This window comes from Cryptomeria japonica, chromosome 5 (genome assembly GCF_030272615.1).
Source record: "Cryptomeria japonica chromosome 5, Sugi_1.0, whole genome shotgun sequence".
Lineage (NCBI taxonomy): Eukaryota > Viridiplantae > Streptophyta > Pinopsida > Cupressales > Cupressaceae > Cryptomeria > Cryptomeria japonica.
The window spans coordinates 861,979,517-862,002,323 of record NC_081409.1 but is presented as its reverse complement, the minus strand read 5'-3'; the positions used below and the strand labels follow the sequence as shown (position 1 = coordinate 862,002,323).

Here is a 22,807-nt window from a genome sequence, read left to right as displayed (position 1 = left end):
TCTACCACAGCTGGGTGTCTACCACTGCTCAAGGCTAGTAACATCGGGTCAGTCGAAGGGCTGACGGAAACCTCCACCTGTGGTGTACTCTTCGTAGCGGTGGCGGGAACCCCTACCTGTGGTGCACTCGACAATGCGGTGCTTTGCACATTGGTGAGGATGGCAGTCCTCAATTGTGGCATAGAGTCTAGAAGGTCTTTTACCTTTATCGGCACCTCCATCTGCAATATTTGCCCAATGATGTTATTTTCCACTTCCGTACGGAATGATGTACTCGCCACCCTCGTTGTCCCGTCGTTCGGTTGTCATCTCACGTTCAATATTGGCCTTTGCCTCCCGTAATCTCTCCTTCTCCGTACGGGGGTCGGGATAAGTGGCTTTTTTCGTCTGGGCGCGGGTGATCGCCAGTACTTCTTTCTCACCAGTCTTCTCAGCCTTCTCAATGTTGAGGAGATTCACCCCTGCCTGCGGGCAATTTGCGTCCTCATGGTCGCCTGGCCCACACCAACGGCAGAGGTGCTGAGGGGTGGCTTCCTTCGTGCAATCACGGGCAAAGTGCCCCCACTGATTACAAGCCCTACATTGGATAATTGGCCGGCCCTTGACGTCATACTGGATACGGCTTCCGTTATTGGTATTGTTGCTATTCCTTCCACCGCCGCGTCTGTTGTCCCGGTATCCTCCAGATGATGCATTATTGTTTGCCTCCGATGTGGATGGCTGCTCCTGCGCAAAGAGCACTTGCTGGTTACGTGCCTTCAGATTGTATGGGCATTCCTTCGTAGAATGACCCATAATCTGGCAGATGTCGCAAAATGCCTTCTTGGGACAGGCACCTTTCGTGCGGCCGCTCTCCTTACACTCCGTGCACCATAGTTCATCGTCCTTACTTGTAGTCCCCTTCATTGTCTTAAATTCTTTTAACATCCTTTCCATATCTTTTTGAAGGGCTGTGACTTTCTTCCTCGGCTTCTCGTCACTACTACTCTCTTCTTCCGATGTGTCATCATCTTCAGATGATGATGAAGGTCTATTCTTCTTCTTTTTGGCCGTCTTATTTTCACTTTCCAGGTCCATGGCCCGGTTGTATGCGTCGTCGTAGGATGTTGGAGGCACAATTTTCATCTTCCGTCGTAGCTTAGGGTTCAAACCCTCGACAAACCACCTCTTCTTCAAGCCATCGGCCGGTTGGCTTTCCATTTTCCCGACTAACTCTTTTAGTCGGCGCCTGTACGCCCGTACGGTCTCCTTCTTTCCTTGCTTTGTTCCGTAGATTTCGGAAACTATCTCGTTATCATCTCGGAGAAGCCGGAATTCCTTCTCGAATGCCTTCTTCAATTCATCCCACGTAGTTACACTGGTTTTATCCAAGTCTGCATACCAGTCAATAGCCACTCCTCTCAGTGTGGCGGGGAACTGCTTCATCCATTCATCCTGGTCAGTCACCCCGTTGGCTGTCCAGATGGTTTCGCATGTACGGCAATGCCGTGCGGGATCATCTTTGCTATCCCCGTTGAATTTGGGTAACTTCTGTTTGGTCGCCATTGATGGAAATCGTCTACTTGGAGATGGTTGTGGCTGTGTCTGCCCTCCGGTGCTGCTCCCTCCGATGCCGCTAATGCCTCCTGTGGTGGTGACCAAAGGTACGGTGTTCTGCCTTGTACCTACCGTGCGGTTACTTCCTCCGATGCCGCTGATGTCTCCTGTGGTGGTGACCGAAGGTACAGTGTTCTGCCTTATACCTACCATGCGGTTAACTTCCCCTTCGTCGTCACCCGTGCCAGGCTCCCTTCGGTGATCCTCCCTTTGTGGCACTTCGTCGTCACCCGTGCCCGGCTCCCTTCGGTGATCCTCCCTTTGTGGCGTGAGAGATAAGTTTTTGAACCGATCTCGAGTCTCTTCAACTAGTTCTCTCCGTAACCTAGTTTCCTCCAGAAACTCTTCAAGGCTTCTCGCTCTACCGTAGTCTGGCGACGCGTAGAAATTCCCCTCGGCTTCTGCACCTTCCGTGACACCTCCTTGGTTCCCTTCGGGCAACCCTTCGGCAGGTCGTCCTTCGGCAAGTTGCCTCAGCCTCCGTCTACGTTCTACACGTTGTTCCAGAATCAAAGCCTTCTGCGCAGCCTCCCACTCGTCGGTTTCTAATTTCTTATTTCTGTCTTTATTCAGTAAATTGGGCATTAATTGTGGTACAATTTCATGTTTCTCAACACATAAATCAAAACACAACACGTCTTTATTAATTCATTCTTTTGTATACAATCAACATAATTCTTCTGCTTCTAATAGTGTTCTTTATTTCTCTCCTTTCACAATTTAAGGATTATTTGTCCTTTGTCGGTCTTCCCTACGTCCGTCATCCTGGCGCTCATGAAATTCTCGTAAAATTTGCTGTCGTCGGTTCTCCAGGTTTACTTCACCAACGGGTAGGCCCATTGTGTCTGTGCGCCATCCGTGTCTTCCATTCCTGAGTTCGTCTAGGCAACGGCGCCAAATGTTTACCTCACTGGGTAAACAAGAAAAATACAGAAATCGAACAGCAATGTACAATGCAAATATAAAAGAAGTACCAGAATAAGCTTTCCATTAATGTCAAAGGATGTTCATATTATATCTGTCGTCAACATTACATCTGACACGACTAACATTACACACCACAACACCCGGAGGTGATACAATATATGATTGCCGAAGGGGTGCGACCCAACCGTCGCGACTCCAACTACCTACCCGTCGGCTAACTAACTATTGATAATTAACATTACTAACTATACACTTTTTCCCGATAACAATCTTCGGGCGGCAAGCTAGCCCCTTCCGCTTATACAGCAGGATATTAAAACAATGCAATCACTTGGCGGTAAACCAGCCAAGGACAAGCAAAAGAACTGAAGAATGCAATCACTCCACCGCTTGTGCAGCAGGAGGACAAGAAATGGAAATTAATATCAACTCCACCGCTTATTCAGCGGGAGGACGGTATTACAAACTCAAGATAGGCGGCCAAGCCAGCCTCTTCCACTTATGCAGTGGGAACCCAATAAGAAATCTGAAAGATAGCTGTCAGTACTACTAACCAGCTTTACAAATTCATTACAATGATTTCTGAATATAAGAAATATTACTAATCTAAGATAGGCGACTAAGCCAGCCTCTTCCACTTATGCACTGGGACAACAGAAAGCCAAAATGTTGTTGTTAGTACTACTAACCAGCATTACAATAAGTATGAAATTTAATAATCAAGTGCTTATTATGAGCTGACAACTGCAACACCTCCTCCAGTCATCACCTAACCACCCAATCTACTCACACTCTCAAAAACACACCCAAAATCCAACTTTCGAAAATCTGATATTTATGACAGCAGGCTGGAAATGCATAACCAGCAACACTAATCCACACCAAAAAACTCCTAACTCACTCAAAACCCACTCAAATCACCCAAGAGCACACCCAAACCAACAACAAGCATTGAGCAACCAAGTACGAACTGGAAAACAGCAGCAATATGACCCCAAACACTCAACACGCAACCCAAAGCACTCCTAGCATAAGGCGTTACAGCAGAAAACTTCGACTTGCATAATAAAATTCAATACTCCAAGAAAACCAACGAAAACTTACAAGATCAATTGTCCATGACATAGGAGATGAATGAGCGAATACCCAGAATGACCTGACGCACACACAAGGAGCTACGAACGAAAACACGCTTCAGCACACACCGCGACCAGCAACATGAACACTCAGAAAAAACTCCAAAATATCTGAAACTGACACACAAATCTGCAACATTGTTCCTCAAATCTACTCCTCTGGATGAAGAGCAGTCACAAGCTCAATTAGTTGTTGTATTGCAAGCAAGAAACCAAGCGGTAGCTAGGAGGTATGCATTCCCTGAAGCTTCACTCCAAATTTTGGCAGCACTTTGTTATAATTTTCTTCATAGATCATGAATGAGAAGCCCAACGCTCTCATTTATAGATTTTGAAGGCTCAAATTCAAATGCAAATGCCTCCAAATTCGCCCAAATCACATGTCATTTCATTCCACTCACATTTGGCGATTTATTTCATTTCATTTCCTTCAAGTATATGGCACCCAAGATGAAAATCCACCACCTAGTCTTCAAGTTCGAACTTTTCCCTTGGTCCACACTTTGCAACATAAAAACATTATAACTTAAGCACATTTTCATCCATATCGCCACTTTTGATAAATATAATGCTTAAAAAAATAATATTCATGAAATTGCACTTTGGCATCCAAAAAGAAGGTGAAATAATTCGCCCAAAAAGACTTAGGACAAAATTAATATTTTCTCCCTTCCTAAGTCGTCCATCCATAAAATAATCAAATATTAATACCTCATGCCTAAGGTATTAATATATTAAAAATACCTTCTCCTCAAATATTGATTATTGCCAAATTGAGCCGGAGACTGAAGTGCTCGAAATCACCAAAACTGAACTAAGTTGGGGTTCTGAACTGAACTGCTAAAAATAGTCATCTGAGTGAATACAAGATCCTACCAAAATAATACTGCCAGAAATAGCCACTGAATTGAGCTGTAGAATCCTTGCGAAGAATAGCACCAAAAAAATGCTGGAAGACCAATTGCTCAAATTGACTTGTCGGAAATAGCCATCTGAATAGGCTTGCTGACATCCTGCTAAAAATAGAACTACTAAACATAGTACTTACTAAAAATAACATACTGCTAAAAATAGTAAGTGTTTCCAAAGTGATTTTAACCACATTCTAAGCAGTCGTCACACTTACTAAAAATAGTAAGGCTGGAAAAAGTCACTCGATGCAGATGCATGTCGAACCATCCTGAAGCTCTCTGAAAACTCAGAAGGAATCCAGAATCCAAACTATCAAACTCTCACATATACCCTGTGAAAACACCAAAGAAACCTCCTTGAAAATAGGAAACCCTAATTTCTGCCCCGACTAGCCTATGGGCCTCCAAACTAGGCTAACGGCCAACAAAATTAATCACTGCGGAGAAGGGGACATTACAATCTAAGCCATTATACACCTGTCATTTCACATCAAATATATACATATTAATTCTCAGATTTTGTTTGACTGTAGTGAGTCAAACAAAGAATTGTTCCACATGGCCTAGTTACAAGGAACAATTCTTTGTCATTTATCTCTGCACTGATTTGTCTAGGAAGGGAATCTTCATTAAGGACATCACAAATTTTATATGATTGATTTATATAGAACTTAATAGACGGCTAATTCTAGAGCCATTTTCTTCTATTTACCTATCTTTAACCAATCAAGAAAGGGAGTCTCTACAAGGGACATTACAAGAAGTGCTTGATTCACATGTTTAAGGAAGCGACCAAGATTTGAAAAGAGAAATATTCCAGAACTGAAATAAATAAATAAAATAAAGAATCAGACCTGAAAAATTAAGGGATCAGATTTGAAGTTAGACCTGAAGGGAATCTTAGTTGCAAGCACTTGATTTTCCGAGTCTAAGAGGCAGACAATAAGACTCGTTCATTTCTAGGTTTGGTATTGTTGATGTGTCTTTTGTACACAACCAAACACAGAATAAAATACCTAAAGGTACCTTATCCTCTCTTGAATAAAGCTTCTCCGAATGCTGAATATCTCGCCGAAGGATCAATCGGAGTAGCTCCAAGGTTCTGATTGTAGGTTCTCTACGTGTGGATAAGCTCTTGCGGTATGATGTGATTTTGCTGGAATCACAAGGGGACTTACATTCGATGACCGGAGCGTCTGATTTGCTTTGGATATAACTGGAATGTGGGTCTTTATTGATCCTTGATTTTTAAAAAAGGGAAAAGGATAAGGGTTGGAGAAGGATCTAATTCTAACACTAAGAATGTAGAAGCGATGGAAGACCTTTGATGAAACTTTAAGTAAGTCTTGCTTTGACAAGCTAGGATCATCTCCACAAGGTTAGTGCGATCTTCTAAGGAAGGCTTTATGATGTTCAGATCACCGCTACAAGCATAGACATCGTCAAGTTGATGAATATCAATGAAGAAGCAATAATTGAAGTTAAGCTTAAGCTGAATGATTCCAGTTGACTACGCAAGGCAAGTTTGCAATCAACAAACCGCTAGTAGTATGGATATACAAATTTCACCATTGATCATATAGATTTCTTCCATTCATCTAATAATATGAAATTAAATTTGAGAAGTATAGAGACCATGCAAATTGTAGAATCAACACATAGAATTCACCAATCCTTCAATGAAGTTTACATGTCTTTTGCAACAATGTCTTGGCAACAATCTTTGCCTTCTCTTTCTACTCTACTCTAAAATGCTATCTCTATCTCATTTTGCTAATTCCTAACTATTAACTAATCTCTGACTACTAACTATTAACCCTTACAAATGAGGAGCCAGGGCTTTATATAGAGAACCCTTTACAAACAAATGGCTCTGATTGACTTAGAATCGATGGCTAGGATTATAGGATAGAAACCCTAATTAGGGTTTGTTACAACAAACTTACTTAGCCAATTAGAAAATTACATTCCAGGAGTGAGGACCAATAGGAAGTGGGGGTAGGTACACCGAAGTTTGCATCGTCCACGATGAATCGGGTACATTGAATCTGGACATGCTGAGGTGGACCAATCTGACTAGAGGAGCAATGACTGGGATGCCACCTTGTCTGACGTCTGTGCCTTGGTTGATCTTCCTTCGTCCTTGATGTACTTTGATGAACAACGTACGTCCTTGACTCCCATATGCTTGATGAGGCTTTCTTATTGTCAAGTCTTCCTTCTCTAGTAGCATACCTTGCCTCGAAGTGCTAGCAACTCCTTTCTCTGTCATCTTGTGGTTCCTTAGTGTGGTAAAGTGAAGGTTTTAGAGATAGGTGGCAACTCCTTGAACACTTGAAGTCTTCCAACTCTTCAAAACACCTTGAGTCCTCCTTTATGCATCTGGGACGTCCTTGATGGTGATGGGCTTAGAATAGGTCGTCCTTGTCCTGGCCTGATTTTCTTCTATCTGCAAAACAAACCAAAAGATGATTAAGTACACATGATATAATTATCTCACATAGCATTTTCTACCTTAAATCATCAACAAAAAGGCATTAGAATGAAATTCGCTCAAGATCCTCCCCAGGGACAGGCCCTATAAAAATTTCGCTATGGACCCTTTGGAAGGGTCAGGAGCAAAATTTGTATTTTAGCTCAAATTTCATCTTCTCCTTGCCTCGAACTTCTCTTGACCTTTGAATTGCTTTCTCCTAAAGACATCATTGATTTGACCTCCAAAAAGACCAAAAAAGAGGATTTTGCTTTGAACCTAGGCCAAGGACAGGACCTATAGGGAATTTCGCTCTGGACCCTTTGGAAGGGTCAGGAGCGAAATTTGCATACTAGGACAAAATCTTCACATTTTGTGACCACAACTTGGTCAAATGCATGTCTAAGGATCCCCTTAATCTCAACCAACACCAAGTTTGATGCAAAATTGGAGCAAAATGGAGTTTTTTAAGGATTTCGCTCTGGACCCTTTGGAAGGGTCAAGAGCGAAATTCCTGATTAGGCTCAAGTTCTATCATTTTTCTACTCCAAAATACCTCCTAAGACAAGCACACACTAGTCTTCTTTCTACCTAGGCTTAGGAATCCATACCTTGACCTTCATCATGAGCAAATTAGGTGAAATTGGGAATTTCGCTCTGTACCCTTTTGAAGGGTCAAGAGCGAAATTCAAGTTTTAGACTTATTTCTTTACTTCCTTCACTTCAATTCACCTTACAAGGCAAGAATACCTCACTCCACCTTCAATAGGAATCAATGTTTTGGCTTCACACAAGGAGACAATAGGTGGTTTGAAGAATTTCGCTCTGGACCCTTTGGAAGGGTCAGGAGCGAAATTCTCCTTTTAGGTTGATTTCTCTTACTTAGCTCCATTCTTCTCACTTTGATCTACCTTGACTCTCTATTTGGATCCTTCTCCCATGCATGCAACACTTGCTTGACCCTCAAAATGGCCAGAAAGGAGAATTTCGCTAAAAATCATGGCCAGGGACAGGACCTATTTAGGATTTCGCTCTGGACCCTTTGGAAGGGTCAGGAGCGGAATCCTAGTTTAAGCCCAAAATCTGTAATGGGCACCCCCTGTTCGGCACTAAATCTATGTCCTTTTTACTTAGTGTAATTTTGTCAAACAGTTGGCTTGCAAGCTGACTACTGGATTTTTGGTTCTTGATTTGCAATAGGATAAATTGGATAAACTGTTATTTTTTGTAAAGCTTTCAAAGTTTATTCAATATAATAACAACCAGATATATCAAATACCAAAAACAAGAAGATTAATGTTGATGGTATTTATTTAATTCCAACTCCAAGCATACAAATCAGATTTGAAGAATATTACAGACCATATGATAATAAACAAATTCAAACCTGAACTCCACAAGTATAGACCTGCTGAAAACACTGTTCACACACTGTAGCTGCACTATTCACGGCACTGTAGCATTTTTACTATTCACGCGGCACTGTAGCAAAACACTATTCACGCGGTACTGTAGCAAAACACTATTCACGCGGTACTGTAGCAAAAGCACTATTCACGCGGCACTGTAGCAAATCACTATTCACGCGGTACTGTAGCAAAAACACTATTCACGCGGTACTGTAGCAAAAACACTATTTTCAAATCTACACTTTCAAACCCCTGTAAAAACTTCATGCGAGAGCACCAGATGAAGCCCAATGTGTTTCCTGAATGAAAACACCATTAATCCTCTTGACTGTGTCTTTCAACAGCGAAGAGAATGCTAGCAAAGAGGGATTCCGTCCTCCAAGCCCAATAATCAGATCTCTACGAAATCCAACAGCATAACATTAATCTCATCCCAGCATACCCCAAAAGAGAGCTCTCAACCTCCATTTATATCTTCTTCCTGGATGCAAAACACTTCATTTCCTAAATGTGGGATAATACATTTTAGAATAAAATATTATTTCCCACAATGTACACATTAAAGGGAACTTTTAATATTTTAAACATTACTTTATATTCCCAACCTTATAATATAACGATAAAGTTAAATATTTAATTTAACTTTACACTTTATCGTTAAACATTAAAACATTGTTGATAATCTCTTTAAATCATTGTCGCCTTCAAACATTTTTACTGATAATTATGCCAACCAGGGAAACACTAAAATTTTCAAGTCACTGCTTGGGGACTAACTTACTATAAATAGTAAGTGTCTAGAAACCCTGTCAAAGCAGCACCGATTGGCCTGAAACTGAAAACACCTAGGCCAAAACACCTCAGGATCCCACCAATGTCCTTGTTAGCCTTCAGGACCATGTCAAAATAGGCTAACGACACCCCATATCATGTTGCGCTAAAAAGGGGACATTACAGTCCGCCCCCCTTGAAATTGCTTGTCCTCAAGCAAATTCGGTCCTGAATGTTGCAATACCTGCTCATTCTCCCATGTAGCATCCTCATCTGGCAAGTCTCTCCATTTCACCAAGTATTCCTTAACGATTTTGTTCCTGAGTATCCTTTCCCTGACATCCAGAATAGCTTCAGGTACTAACACAAGCTTCCCCTCCTCATCCAAAGGGGGTAAATCTGCAGAAGGCACTACACTCTGACCAATGGTTTTCTTAAGCCTAGACACATGAAACACATTGTGCACCCGACTGCCCTCTGGAAGCTCAAGCTCATAGGCGACTTCACCCACTCTGCGAATCACCTTGTAGGGACCATAAAATCTAGGCTTCAACTTTTCAGCGCCGCTCTTCTTGAGTGATGACTGTCTATATGGTTGTAGCCTCAAATACACCATGTCACCAACCTCAAAACTACGCTCCACCCTATGTTGATCGGCATACAACTTTTGCTGATTCTGTGCCTGTTGTATATTCTCCTTGAGCGCCCTCAAGATGTCCTGACTATCCTGCAATGAGTCTCGGGCTTTGGGTACTTTGCTATCCCCCAAGACTATGTCAACAAAGCTCGGCGCCTCATAGCCATAAAGTGCCATGAAGGGTGTCATCCTGATAGACATATGATATGTCGTGTTGTAACAATATTCCCCCATGTGTAACCATCTCACCCAGGCCCTCTGTTGTGCAGTCACATAATTTCGCAGATAACCCTCAACCCACTTATTCACAATCTCTGTCTGACCATCCGTCTGTGGATGATAACTAGTGCTGGGTGTGAGCTCCGTACCACACAACCGAAAGAGCTCCTGCCAAAAAGCACTCAAAAATCTGCTATCCCGATCACTCACTATAAACCTAGGCAACCCATGCAATCTGAATATCTCCTTGTAAAAGAGGTCTGCCACCTGCGCTGCTATGTAAGTAGATGGTATAGCGAAGAAATGGGCAAACTTTGTCAAGCGGTCTACCACAACATATATACAATCTCGCCCTTGCACTTTAGGTAGTCCGGTGATGAAGTCCATGGATATGCTTTCCCACTTCCTATCTGGAATGGGCAAAGGCTGAAGCAACCCTGCAGGAAAAGTGTGCTCTCCCTTATTCTGCTGACATACTGCACACTCCTTCACATATCTCTGCACATCATCCTTAAGTCCCCTCCAAGTAAACCTTTCACGGATCTGCCTGTAAGTTTTGAAGATCCCAGGATGTCCAGCTGTAGGCGCATCATGGAACGCCCTTAAAATTTCCCCCTTGAACAATGATGTAGGAATCAAATAAATCCTATCCTGAAATCTGATCAATCCATCCAACACCATATACCTATCATCATGTATGGTACCTGCAACTATCCTAGAAGCCCAAGTATCCCCTGCATACTCTGCTATAATCTGATCTCTCCAATCCCCTGAAATCTCAACTAGAGCGCAAACATGTGGTCTCCTGGATAAAGCATCGGCCACCACATTCTTCTTCCCTTTGACAAACTCTATGTCAAAATCATAAGCCTGCAATTTAGTGATCCATTTTTGCTGCCTGTCATTAAGATCACACTGGCTCATGAAATATTTTATGCTATTGTGATCAGTTTTGATCACAAACCGTCCACCTACTAAGTATGATCGGAATTTGGCCAATGCATGCATTATGGCCAACATCTCCCTGTCATAGATAGGATAGCTCCTCTCAACACCTCGGAGCTTCCTACTCTCGAATGCAATGGGATGTTTCTCCTGCATCAATACTGCCCCTATCCCATCACCTGAAGCATCACACTGAAGTTCAAATGGCTTCGTGAAATCTGGTAGAGCTAAAACCGGACAAGATGACATCACTTGTTTGAAGTGGTCAAAACATCGCTGCACTACTTCTGTCCATACGAAGGCTCCCTTTTTAGTAAGGTCTGTCAAAGGTGCTGCAATCTGTGAAAACCCCTTAACAAACCTCCTGTAAAACCCGCATAAACCAAAGAACCCCTTAAGCTGTGTGAGGTTCGTGGGAGTAGGCCAATCTACTATAGCTCTAATCTTTTCAGGGTCTACTCGAACTCCATCTGCACTAATAATATGCCCAAGGTATAGTAATTCTGTCATACCAAACTCACACTTAGACTCCTTGGCATATAAAGACTCTCTCTAGGATAGATAATACCTCCTCCAAATGCTGTGAATGTTCCTCCCAGGTCTTACTGAAGACCAAGATGTCATCAAAGAAGATCAAGACAAATCTCCTCAACTTCTCCCTGAATACCTGGTTCATACAACTCTGAAATGTAGCGGGTGCATTGGTTAGTCCAAATGGCATAACCATAAACTCAAAGTGGCCATAGTGACATCGGAAGGCTGTTTTCTCAATGTCCTCTGCTCTCATCCTGATCTGATGGTATCTAGATCGCAAATCAATTTTGGTGAAGAAGCATGCACCATGCAACTCATCAATCAGCTCATCAATCCTAGGAATGGGATACCTGTTTTTAATTGTTTTCTTATTCAGTGCCCTGTAATCGATGCACATGCGCATTGTCCCATCCTTCTTCTTTACCAGAACTACAGCTGAAGCAAAGGGCTTTTGCTAGGCCTGATGTGCCCCATTTCCAACAACTCCTTAATTGCCTTCTCTATCTCATCTTTATGTTTCTTAGGATGACGATAGGGAGTGATCATCACTGGTTTGGCTCCCTCCTCGAGCTCAATAACATGCTCTGCACCCCTATCAGGAGGAACCCCGTGAGGAATATCACTGAATACCTTGGCATGCCTATCAAGAATCTCCTGTATATCTGGTGGATGACTCTTCACCCGAGGCTCCGGTGAAGTTGGCATAACTAAGCACTCTGTTGCCCACTCTATGTCATTATGTCGAAAAAATCTCTCCATTCTCTTCAAAGAGACTACCCTGCAACTCCCATCTGAAAGTCCCCTGAGAACAACAGTCCTACCCTCATGCTGAAACCTCATTTCCAACTTTGCTAGGTTGAAAGTGAACTCAACCAGCGATGCCATCCATGTCATACCGAGGATGATGTCGTAATCTCCCATGTCCACAACGTAGAAATCATCCTCCAACTCATAGCCATCTCCAAATCTAATGTGAAGATTTGAAACCTTCTGAGTACATAATAGCTTTTGGCCATTAGCCACCATGACCCTAAAACCCTCATGCTCCTCTGTCTGTAAACCTATCCTGGCTACCAACTGTGTATCTATAAAGTTATGCGTAGCCCCAGTGTCAATGAGAGATATCACTTTCTGCCCCTGGATAGTACCCCTGACCTTAAATGTGATTGCCTTTTGGGCCCCTGTCAAGCGTGCCAACGATCTATCATCCTTAGGAATGCTGCTCTCCTCTATCGTGTTACCCTCATCTGAATCGGAGTGCTGATCCTCCCCCTCTGACTCTGACTCCTCTGCTGAAAAATACTCCATTTGATTTGCCTTAGCCTTGAGAGGGCATTTATGAGATAAGTCCCAAGGCTCTCTACACTGGAAGCACAGTTTCTTCTTTCGAAGTTCATTCAAGGTTTCACTATCTAGTCCTTTTGATCCTTCTTTGGGTTTGTTATACTCTTTCTGAAATGGTTTTTTGTCTTTGTCCTTGCAGTAGGAAGAATCTGTTGAATGGTATTTTCCTTTGTATACCGAAGGGGCTAAATCTCGTGCCTTTTTAGTTGCTTCTGCTAAGGTGAGTGGATCATGTCCCTTCACCCAACCACGTAATGGATCAGCAAGCCCATCACAAAATAACACCACCAATCTCCTAGGAGAGATATCAGTAACAAGTACAGACAAACGCTGAAACTCGATGATGTAAGCATCCACTGAACCTGACTGTTTTAACTGTGCTAGCTCCTTGAAATGTAACTCGGGATCCCTAGTGTCAAATCTCTCAATCGATCTTTCTGTGAATTCCTCATAGGATGTAATCTGATTATGCCCCAGAGTCAGCATGCCATGATGCCACCATTCATGCGCAACGCCGTCCAAATGCATAGCCGCATAATTGATAGCCTCCTCCTCAGGCATAGGATTAAGCTGCAAGTATGTATCTACCTTCTGCACCCAAGCTCGTACGGTCATCTTCCCTGAAGCATCATAATAAGGCAAGGAAAGTTTTCCAACTTTCTTCCTCAGCTCAAAATTCTGATTCCTCCCTCCTGCTCTAGGCATATGTCTCATCCTCAAGTCCATATAATCTCTGAGGGAAATATCTGCCTGAAACTCGGGTCCACTGGCCTCCCAGTCCCTCCTGAACTGACCCTGTAACTCAGTAATCTGCGGTTCGTTCACTGGTTGAACCGGATCCCTAGGTGGGAAGGTGGGTAGAAGAGGTCTCGAGCTCGTTGTTCGAGCTGGGCGTGCAACGTGTCTAAAGTTATCCGCCTCATTCCCATTGTTGCCATGTCCATTATTACCATTAATGTTATTCTCAGGGCCATTGTTGTTGCCTCGGCCTCCATTATTATCATTGCCCCTATTGTTATCGTTTCCCCCATTGTTATTGTTTCCATTGTTGGCATCACCTGGATTAATATTGACGCCCATCTGTCTAGCCATAAGCTGCAACATCATGTCCATTCGCCTATTCTGCTCCTGCTGCATACGCTGCCCTTGCTCTAACGTACCCAGTAACTGTCTGAACATTACCTCCCCCTGATCTGGAACGGTATTCCTATCATCTCAGTCACCCATACTGCTGTCCTGATCAAAGAATATTTCCTCTATGTCTGTATGACTGGATTCTATGTCCACTTGCACGGATGAACTAGACTGCTCGCTCTGTGAGTTCAAATTTCTGTTTTGTCTTGCTTTGGTATGGCGGAAGTTATAAGGCCCCTGTTGCATGCTTAAACATACATGCTTAGCATGTTTTTTAATTCAATAATTTCTGATTTTAGTGTTTTGATATTTCGTCAAACATTTTTCCCTCTATCCGGCTGTTCCAAAGTCTCTGTAAGACCTCCACAGGATGGCAAGACTTATAGCTCTGATACCACTGTAATGGGCACCCCCTGTTCGGCACTAAATCTATGTCCTTTTTACTTAGTGTAATTTTGTCAAACAGTTGGCTTGCAAGCTGACTACTGGATTTTTGGTTCTTGATTTGCAATAGGATAAATTGGATAAACTGTTATTTTTTGTAAAGCTTTCAAAGTTTATTCAATATAATAACAACCAGATATATCAAATACCAAAAACAAGAAGATTAATGTTGATGGTATTTATTTAATTCCAACTCCAAGCATACAAATCAGATTTGAAGAATATTACAGACCATATGATAATAAACAAATTCAAACCTGAACTCCACAAGTATAGACCTGCTGAAAACACTGTTCACACACTGTAGCTGCACTATTCACGGCACTGTAGCATTTTTACTATTCACGCGGCACTGTAGCAAAACACTATTCACGCGGTACTGTAGCAAAACACTATTCACGCGGTACTGTAGCAAAAGCACTATTCACGCGGCACTGTAGCAAATCACTATTCACGCGGTACTGTAGCAAAAACACTATTCACGCGGTACTGTAGCAAAAACACTATTTTCAAATCTACACTTTCAAACCCCTGTAAAAACTTCATGCGAGAGCACCAGATGAAGCCCAATGTGTTTCCTGAATGAAAACACCATTAATCCTCTTGACTGTGTCTTTCAACAGCGAAGAGAATGCTAGCAAAGAGGGATTCCGTCCTCCAAGCCCAATAATCAGATCTCTACGAAATCCAACAGCATAACATTAATCTCATCCCAGCATACCCCAAAAGAGAGCTCTCAACCTCCATTTATATCTTCTTCCTGGATGCAAAACACTTCATTTCCTAAATGTGGGATAATACATTTTAGAATAAAATATTATTTCCCACAATGTACACATTAAAGGGAACTTTTAATATTTTAAACATTACTTTATATTCCCAACCTTATAATATAACGATAAAGTTAAATATTTAATTTAACTTTACACTTTATCGTTAAACATTAAAACATTGTTGATAATCTCTTTAAATCATTGTCGCCTTCAAACATTTTTACTGATAATTATGCCAACCAGGGAAACACTAAAATTTTCAAGTCACTGCTTGGGGACTATCTTACTATAAATAGTAAGTGTCTAGAAACCCTGTCAAAGCAGCACCGATTGGCCTGAAACTGAAAACACCTAGGCCAAAACACCTCAGGATCCCACCAATGTCCTTGTTAGCCTTCGGGACCATGCCAAAATAGGCTAACGACACCCCATATCATGTTGCGCTAAAAAGGGGACATTACAAAATCTTGATCATTGGAGGCCACAACCAATTCAAAGGCATGCCTAGGGGTCCTTCCAAGCTCAATCTACCTTGATCCACACTTAGCTTGACACAAAAATGTAAGGAAAAGGGGGATTTTGGGAATTTCGCTCTGGACCCTTTGGAAGGGTCAGGAGCGAAATTCTAGTTTTAGGCCAAAATCCTTCACTTCTTCACATTCTATCACTTCAAAAGGCAAAGACATGTCATTTCCCTTCCAAATACGCCCAAGGAACAAGGTTGGTAGTCTAAACAAGGAAGCAAATGAGGCTTATGAAGAATTTCGCTCTAGACCCTTTAGAAGGGTCAGGAGCGAAATTCACAATCTTGGACAAGATCCTCACTTCTCAACACTTTCAATCACTTCCTAAGGCAAGAACATATCAACCTACCCCCACCATGCCCAAAGAACAAGACTTTCAGTGCAAACAAGGAAGAAAAAGGTGTCTTCTAAGAATTTCGCTCTGGACCCTTTGGAAGGGTCAAGAGCGAAATTCACATTCTTGATTGATTTCTAACCTCTTTCATCCAATCCATCTTCAAAATTGATCAAACTCACCCTCCTCTCGCCATATTCAAGTCCACTTGCCATCCACTTGGCTCAAAAATCTTCATTTTCAATGCCTTAGGCCAAAATTGAAGGTCAAATGAGGATTTCACTCTGGACCCTTTGGAAGGGTCAGGAGCAAAATTCTCATTTTGAGCTAATTTCTTACTTCCTTTCTCCTTTTCATGCCTTGGACACACTTTGTTAGGCTTCCTTCCATCATGACCATGCAAATTTGCTCTTTAAGTTGACACATAGCTCAAGATTTTGTGAAAAAATAGGGTTTTAAATGAATTTCACTCTGGACCCTTTGGAAGGGTCAGGAGCGAAATTCCTCCTTGGGCTCAAATCCTAACTTCATTTTCACATTTCTTCACTCCAAATAAGTGTTTTGCCTTCACAAATGCCTAGGAATGAGCTAGTCCATGGCTTTGGGCAATGTAGAGTGTCTTATAGAGGAATTCGCTCTGGACCCTTTGGAAGGGTCAGGAGCGAATTCCTATTCTAGGCTCAATTCACCTTGGATTTGACTTGACTTTGCCTTAGACTTGATCCTAGATCCATTTCCTTCCCTATCCTTGCAAATTTGCTTAACCATTCAATGATTTAGGTGAAGAATTTAGGTCCTTTGTGAAATTTCGCTCTGGACCCTTTGGAAGGGTCAGGAGCAAAATTTGACATTTTAGCCTCTCCGTCAGGATTCATATATGGAATATAACATTTAAGTATAAGTTACTTTTAAGTTATATTCCATATATACTGTCAGGATGTTTGAGAGTGGTTTCGGACCTCCAAGAGTTATAATGCAAAATCTAGTTTTTGGAGGATTCTTCAATTTTCCAGACTTTGTCAAATTTCAGGATCAGGATGACATTCCAGACTTGACCAAATTTCAGGACATTTGAAGATCAGGATGACATTCCAAACTTCATCACTCACCGATTTGACTTAACTCGGACCTTCGAAGATGATATTCACTCACCAAGCTTCATTGACCTCCTCAAACTCAAACAAGACACAATTAGCAACAAGAGCAAAACTTTGTTCTAAGGAAGACTTTCAAAGATGACCTTAACCCGAAGCATCCACTAACTCACCTTTAGCTAAAACAGAGCCTGCTATCTTAGTGATCCCTCTGGCAACACTCAGCATGCAAAGGCTAATAGACAAAACCCTAAAAGACCTAGAAACAAACCCCAGAAAGCAAAAAAGTAGGGGTCCCCATTTGCAATGGGGGGATGTGTGACTACGTCACAACAGGTATGAGCTAAGTTGTAGAAAAATCTTTCAAAATTACATTTTGAAAATTAATTGGTTGCTAAAAGGTTTTAGAAGGGTTTTATGAAAGATTTGCATGCATGATTGTTTGAATATGAAATGGATGGAAACTTCAAAGTGATATTCAACATAGGTTAAAATTTTATGATCTTCATGTTTTCCATTAAATTCTTTTGAATGAATTGTATTTCAAGTGAAATTCCTTAATCTTGTCATGCATTTCTAATTCCGGATTTGACATAGGGTTTTATTCACAATTGTGATTCAAGGTATTTTGTCTTTTCAAGAATGATGCATGGAAATGAATGGAAGATGGATAAGAAGGTGTTTCAGGATAAGCACAAATGAAGAGATCAAAGGACTCTCAAAAAGGATGTCAAAATATGAAGATGGAAATGCAAAAGAAAGGACAAGGAATACATTTTGAAGAAGACAAATTGAATTGAAGAAGAAACTTTGCAAGGTGTGCAAGCTGAGGTGGTGCCTACTCATTTCCACCAATCAAATAATTCAAAGTCAACATGTCCAAATTCATCGACCTTGACTTATACAAGGAGGGAAATACGTGCGTAAAAGGCATTAAATGAAATATTACAACTCCTTTTTTCTCATTGGCCCTTTCCCTAAAAGGACGCATATTTGAAAATTGTATAATTTTCTCATTGGTCAAATATGTTGTAAGTGGTGGTAGGTATACCTACCCCCACTTAGGGTTTTATTGTTTAATCTTGGTTGTTGATTAGGATCAATCTGGGCCCTTGATTTGTAATTGAAAGTCTATAAAAGGCTTGGCCTTTTCATTTGTAAAAGGAGATTAGAAATTGTTGTCGAGACTATACTGGAATAAATACATAATTTTCATTGAAGATGTGATGAACATTTGTATGAAGTTTTGACATTTTGCATGGTTTCTACTTCTCAATATTTAGTTAAAGTTAATTGATTTTAATGATGAAATGCGAAGATATTTGATAAATTCCTTGGTTCATACCATTTGTATTTTGTTGATTGCAAATTACTTTGCATGGTTGTTATGAACCTTATTGTCGCAATAGTTTGATTGTGGATGTTCAATTGGATTGCACCAGCATTGGGTATTTGGATGGATGTTTACAATACGAAAATCTTTCACTACCTTTGAAGATTGCACTATTTCTATGGCATTGTGAGCTATCTCTGGTTAAGTAGAAAGTAGTTCCACAAGGAATTTGTCTATCGAAAACACTATCCATTATCATCATTGTCCTTAAGTTCTAAGCTTAGTTTCTCTAACCCGTATCCTTTTGTCCTTTTGTTTGAAGAGTTTGAGTTAGTTTAGGAGGAAAGCATCACTTAGATCACCATAACAAATGTTCAAAGTTCCAGCTTTGTAGAAGGTTAAGTCCCTTTGTGTAAACAGAAAATCACATCATTTTTCACTTTGTTTATCCCTTGCATCATCTAGACCTAACAATACGAACCTTGGGGTGACCTTATTTGATCATATCTTTAGCATTTTGAGGTTTCCTTGTCAAGAGAGGATAGAATACTTGGGGTATTTTATTCTGTTGGAGAGTGTCACAAAACAGCCGTCAACAAGGTGGGGTCTCAAAACATTGTTCAAGTCAAAACAGACAACAAAAATAATTGTAAGAGTGCTTGATTTGTTGGTTGAAGAATGCTATTCACACAATTTTTGGAAGCTTTGTGCTATCCATTCCCCCAACCTTATGCCACAAAAATTGGCAATTAAATTGAATGGATCAAAAAGTTATATTTTGATGCCAAAGAGATCCAAATGTTTATCACCAGCCATCAGATGTCATAGGACATATTTAAAACATTCTCAAAATTGGAGCTATTGAAGGTAAGCAAAAGCATTTAAAATATTACCTTTCCCTTTAGTTGCATAAAAATTTATTTTGTTGAAAGTTAATTTAATTTTGTTTTAAAACTCTTCTCTAAAGTTTGGTTTTAATTATTTTGTTTTTATTTTGAAGGTTGTTGAGACCCATTTTGCCTCCAACACAATCATTTTGAGATGACTTATGAACATCCAAAAGGCATTTTCTTAATCACAATTGATCCAAATGTTCGTCACTAACCATCAAATGTCATAGGACATATTCAAAACATTCTCAAAGTTGGAGCTATTGAAGGTAACATATAAAATTTTATGTTTCCCTTTAGTTGCATAAAAATTTATTTTGGTAAAACTCAGTTTAATTTTGTTTTAAATTTCTTCTCTAAAGTTTGTTTTAATTATTTTATATTTATTTCAAAGGTTGCTGAGAGTTGAGACCCATTTTGCCTCCAACACAATCATTTTGAGATGACTTATGAATGTTCAAAAGGCATTTTCTAACATGGTCATCAATCACAATTTATCCATATGGAGGCAATCCAACACTAAGAAGGCAGAAAATATTAAGCAAATGATCCTAGATGACAATTGGTGGGATCATGTGAAATGTCTCCTTAATTTCATGGAGCCCATTCTAAGAATGATTCGTTCTACCAACAAGGATATAAGTCTTGTTTCAGAGAGATATATGATGCCATTGACTCAATGATTGAGACAATAAAGACCACCATCAATGCGAATGAGCAAGATCCCAGAAAGACTTCCTTCAAATAGTTGCACAAAATCATTGAAGATAAATGGGACAAAATGACCACCCATTACATCATCTTGCCTTTGTATAGAGTCCAAAATGCTATAGTGCTGAGATCCTTTAAGTACCAATGACAATTACCCCATATAGAGATTTTCAATTCACCAAAGGATACCTGATTTGCGAGATGTAGTCACAACTGAGTTCATTGATTTTGTACACTCCAATGGTCAAGTATTGGAGCTCTTGATGACAAGTTCAAGACGGATGATCACGATCAGTGGTATTTCCATGGCCACAATTTTGTCACCTACAACCTCTTTTGATCAAAGTTTTATTGCAAGTAATTTTTATGAATTTTTATCTAGACTAAAAAAAAAATTTAAAACTATAATATTTTCAGGTTTGAAGTTTCATTTTTTACTTTAAATTTTCTAGCTCTCTAGCATTGTCTCATTATTGAATAGGTTGCTAGTTCATCTGCATCCACGCAGAATTGGAGTGCATACTCATTCATCCACCCAGTAAAGTGCAAGTTAATGTATGTACATTCCACCTTGCACCTCCTTCTGCACTAACAACATGGCTCCATGGAAAAAGACACAAGTTTGTGGGATATAACGCCAAACTCCAAAGCATAATGAATCAGATGCTTCCACTTCCCAATATGATACATTGGAGGAGCTAGATAACCAACACACTTTTGATGTGAGTGCCAAGGGCACTACTTGTGGTTCTTTAAATCTTCCTACTTCATCTAATGTCATTGATGATGATGATGTTTTTGAAGACGCATATGACATCTAAAACCTGATTGTTGAACTCAAGATTATTATTTTTATATTGAAGTTTGATTGATAAATATTTATAATATTATATTTATCATGAAATTTGAATTTATGGTGGTTTTGTTTAATAAAAAATAAATATCATATGACGCCATGTGGTATTATGAATTAAATTCCTGCTTTTAAGCTGCAAATTATATTTATCACGACATTCAAGTGTATGGTGACTTCATTTATTAAATATTGCATGATGCTATGTGGTATTCTGAACTTAATCCCTATTTTTAGGGTATATATATATTGTACAGAATGAACCTGAACACAAAAAAGAATTACCAGACCCACAAGCTGAAACCTCTGAACCCGAACCAAGATCAGAACTAGAACTAGAACCAGCATAATAAACTTGTTTCCATGCAACTCCAATATCAATAATTAATACATGGAAGATGGACCTTCCAATCTATAATCTTAATTTAAAACCAACAAACTTTTCTTCTAATAACTCTAAGTAGGGTGTCATAAACTACACTGGAACAACTTGAGTTAGTAAGAGAGAATAACTTACTTCGAGCGTAACAAGTAAAGTAATTGATGCCTTCGCTCCTCTGGAATGTCCCCAAATTTCTTCCTGAAAGATGAGCATTCAAGTAATTGGATGTTAGAAAACAAGAAATTAATCAGTAAAATTCTCTGAGGGAAAAAAAGTGGTTTTGATGTAAATCATTTAGAGGATTCTGCTGGAGCTGAATTAAGATCAATGGTCTATCCACTACTAGGTTAACATCTCCATATTCCAAACAGATCAATGTTCAAAGCATCTATCTAGATGCAAGTGTGCTCAATCCACTTTCATGTACCAACATTTTAATCTAACTTCTAGAGCCCTCTTCAGAGACAAATTAGATCATATGATAAAATGGGTCTGACTTTTAAGTTTAACATATAATAGTTCTTACCTGTTTTCACAACTTTAAATATCAAGTCAGCCAAAATTATTACTAATAATCACCATTTATTAATGTCAAGATCCACATCAGTACTACTTTTAGTCTATTACTATCATTGATATGGCTATTGTTGTTATAATAATTATTCATTGTTTAGGCTCTGGATAATGGAGTTTCGATTTTGATAATATGTAGTGAAATAATCTATTCTCGTTCCAATTCTATATCATCTTTGATATCCCTACATGTTACTGTAATGAGAATTCATTTGTCCCAGAAGTTCCATCAGCTGAGACTAAATCTAGATCAAGGTTCTACAAGTTCCCTTGACTAAGATTAAATCAGGATCCATAAGCCACAAACAAGAAACAAGTTAACTTGAATTAGCCTCCATTCAACTAATGGCTTCACAAAACTCCACTAGTCCTTCAATCAATCAACGGCCCACTGATTAAGTCAATCAAGCCTTCAATTAAATCAGAGGGTACGGCAATACTTATGAATAATAATTCTCATTTTAGGCAAGTCAAATTTTGGTCAACAATAGTAATGACAATCAAGCATGAGTATAATGGTCAAGAGTAAGTTGGGTGGCCAATTTATCTTTAGTTCTGATCAAACAAAAGAAAATCTTGGCAATGCAATGTTTGGATCAATGTAGCAGCTCCTTGATCAATACAGGAAGTATTGATCACACAATCATTAAATGATCAAAACAATCAATAAATGCTAGTCAACAGCTGAAAAACTCTATCAGTTGTATTAGCAGCAACAAGACAGTCAATCCTCTAAGGCCCTGTGTTTTCCCTTTCACTTTGTTGGTCAAAGAGAGACAAAATGGCTTCAATGGTGAAATTAATGAAATTCTTTAATTGTATTTAAAATTTATGGGTAATTGGGGTTCTTCCCATAGTAT

The 22,807-nt window shown here is 40.0% G+C and overlaps 1 protein-coding gene across 2 annotated transcripts in view; it reads right to left on the bottom strand.

The window, feature by feature from the left end:
* LOC131036391 (uncharacterized) overlaps positions 1-22,807 on the bottom strand; it is a 122,449-nt gene that overhangs the window by 81,701 nt on the left and 17,941 nt on the right. For both annotated transcript variants that reach the window (XM_057968274.1, XM_057968273.2), the window contains exon 3: positions 21,510-21,572. In XM_057968274.1, the coding sequence (XP_057824257.1) occupies positions 21,510-21,572 (63 nt within the window). The remainder of the gene's footprint in view (positions 1-21,509; positions 21,573-22,807) is intronic.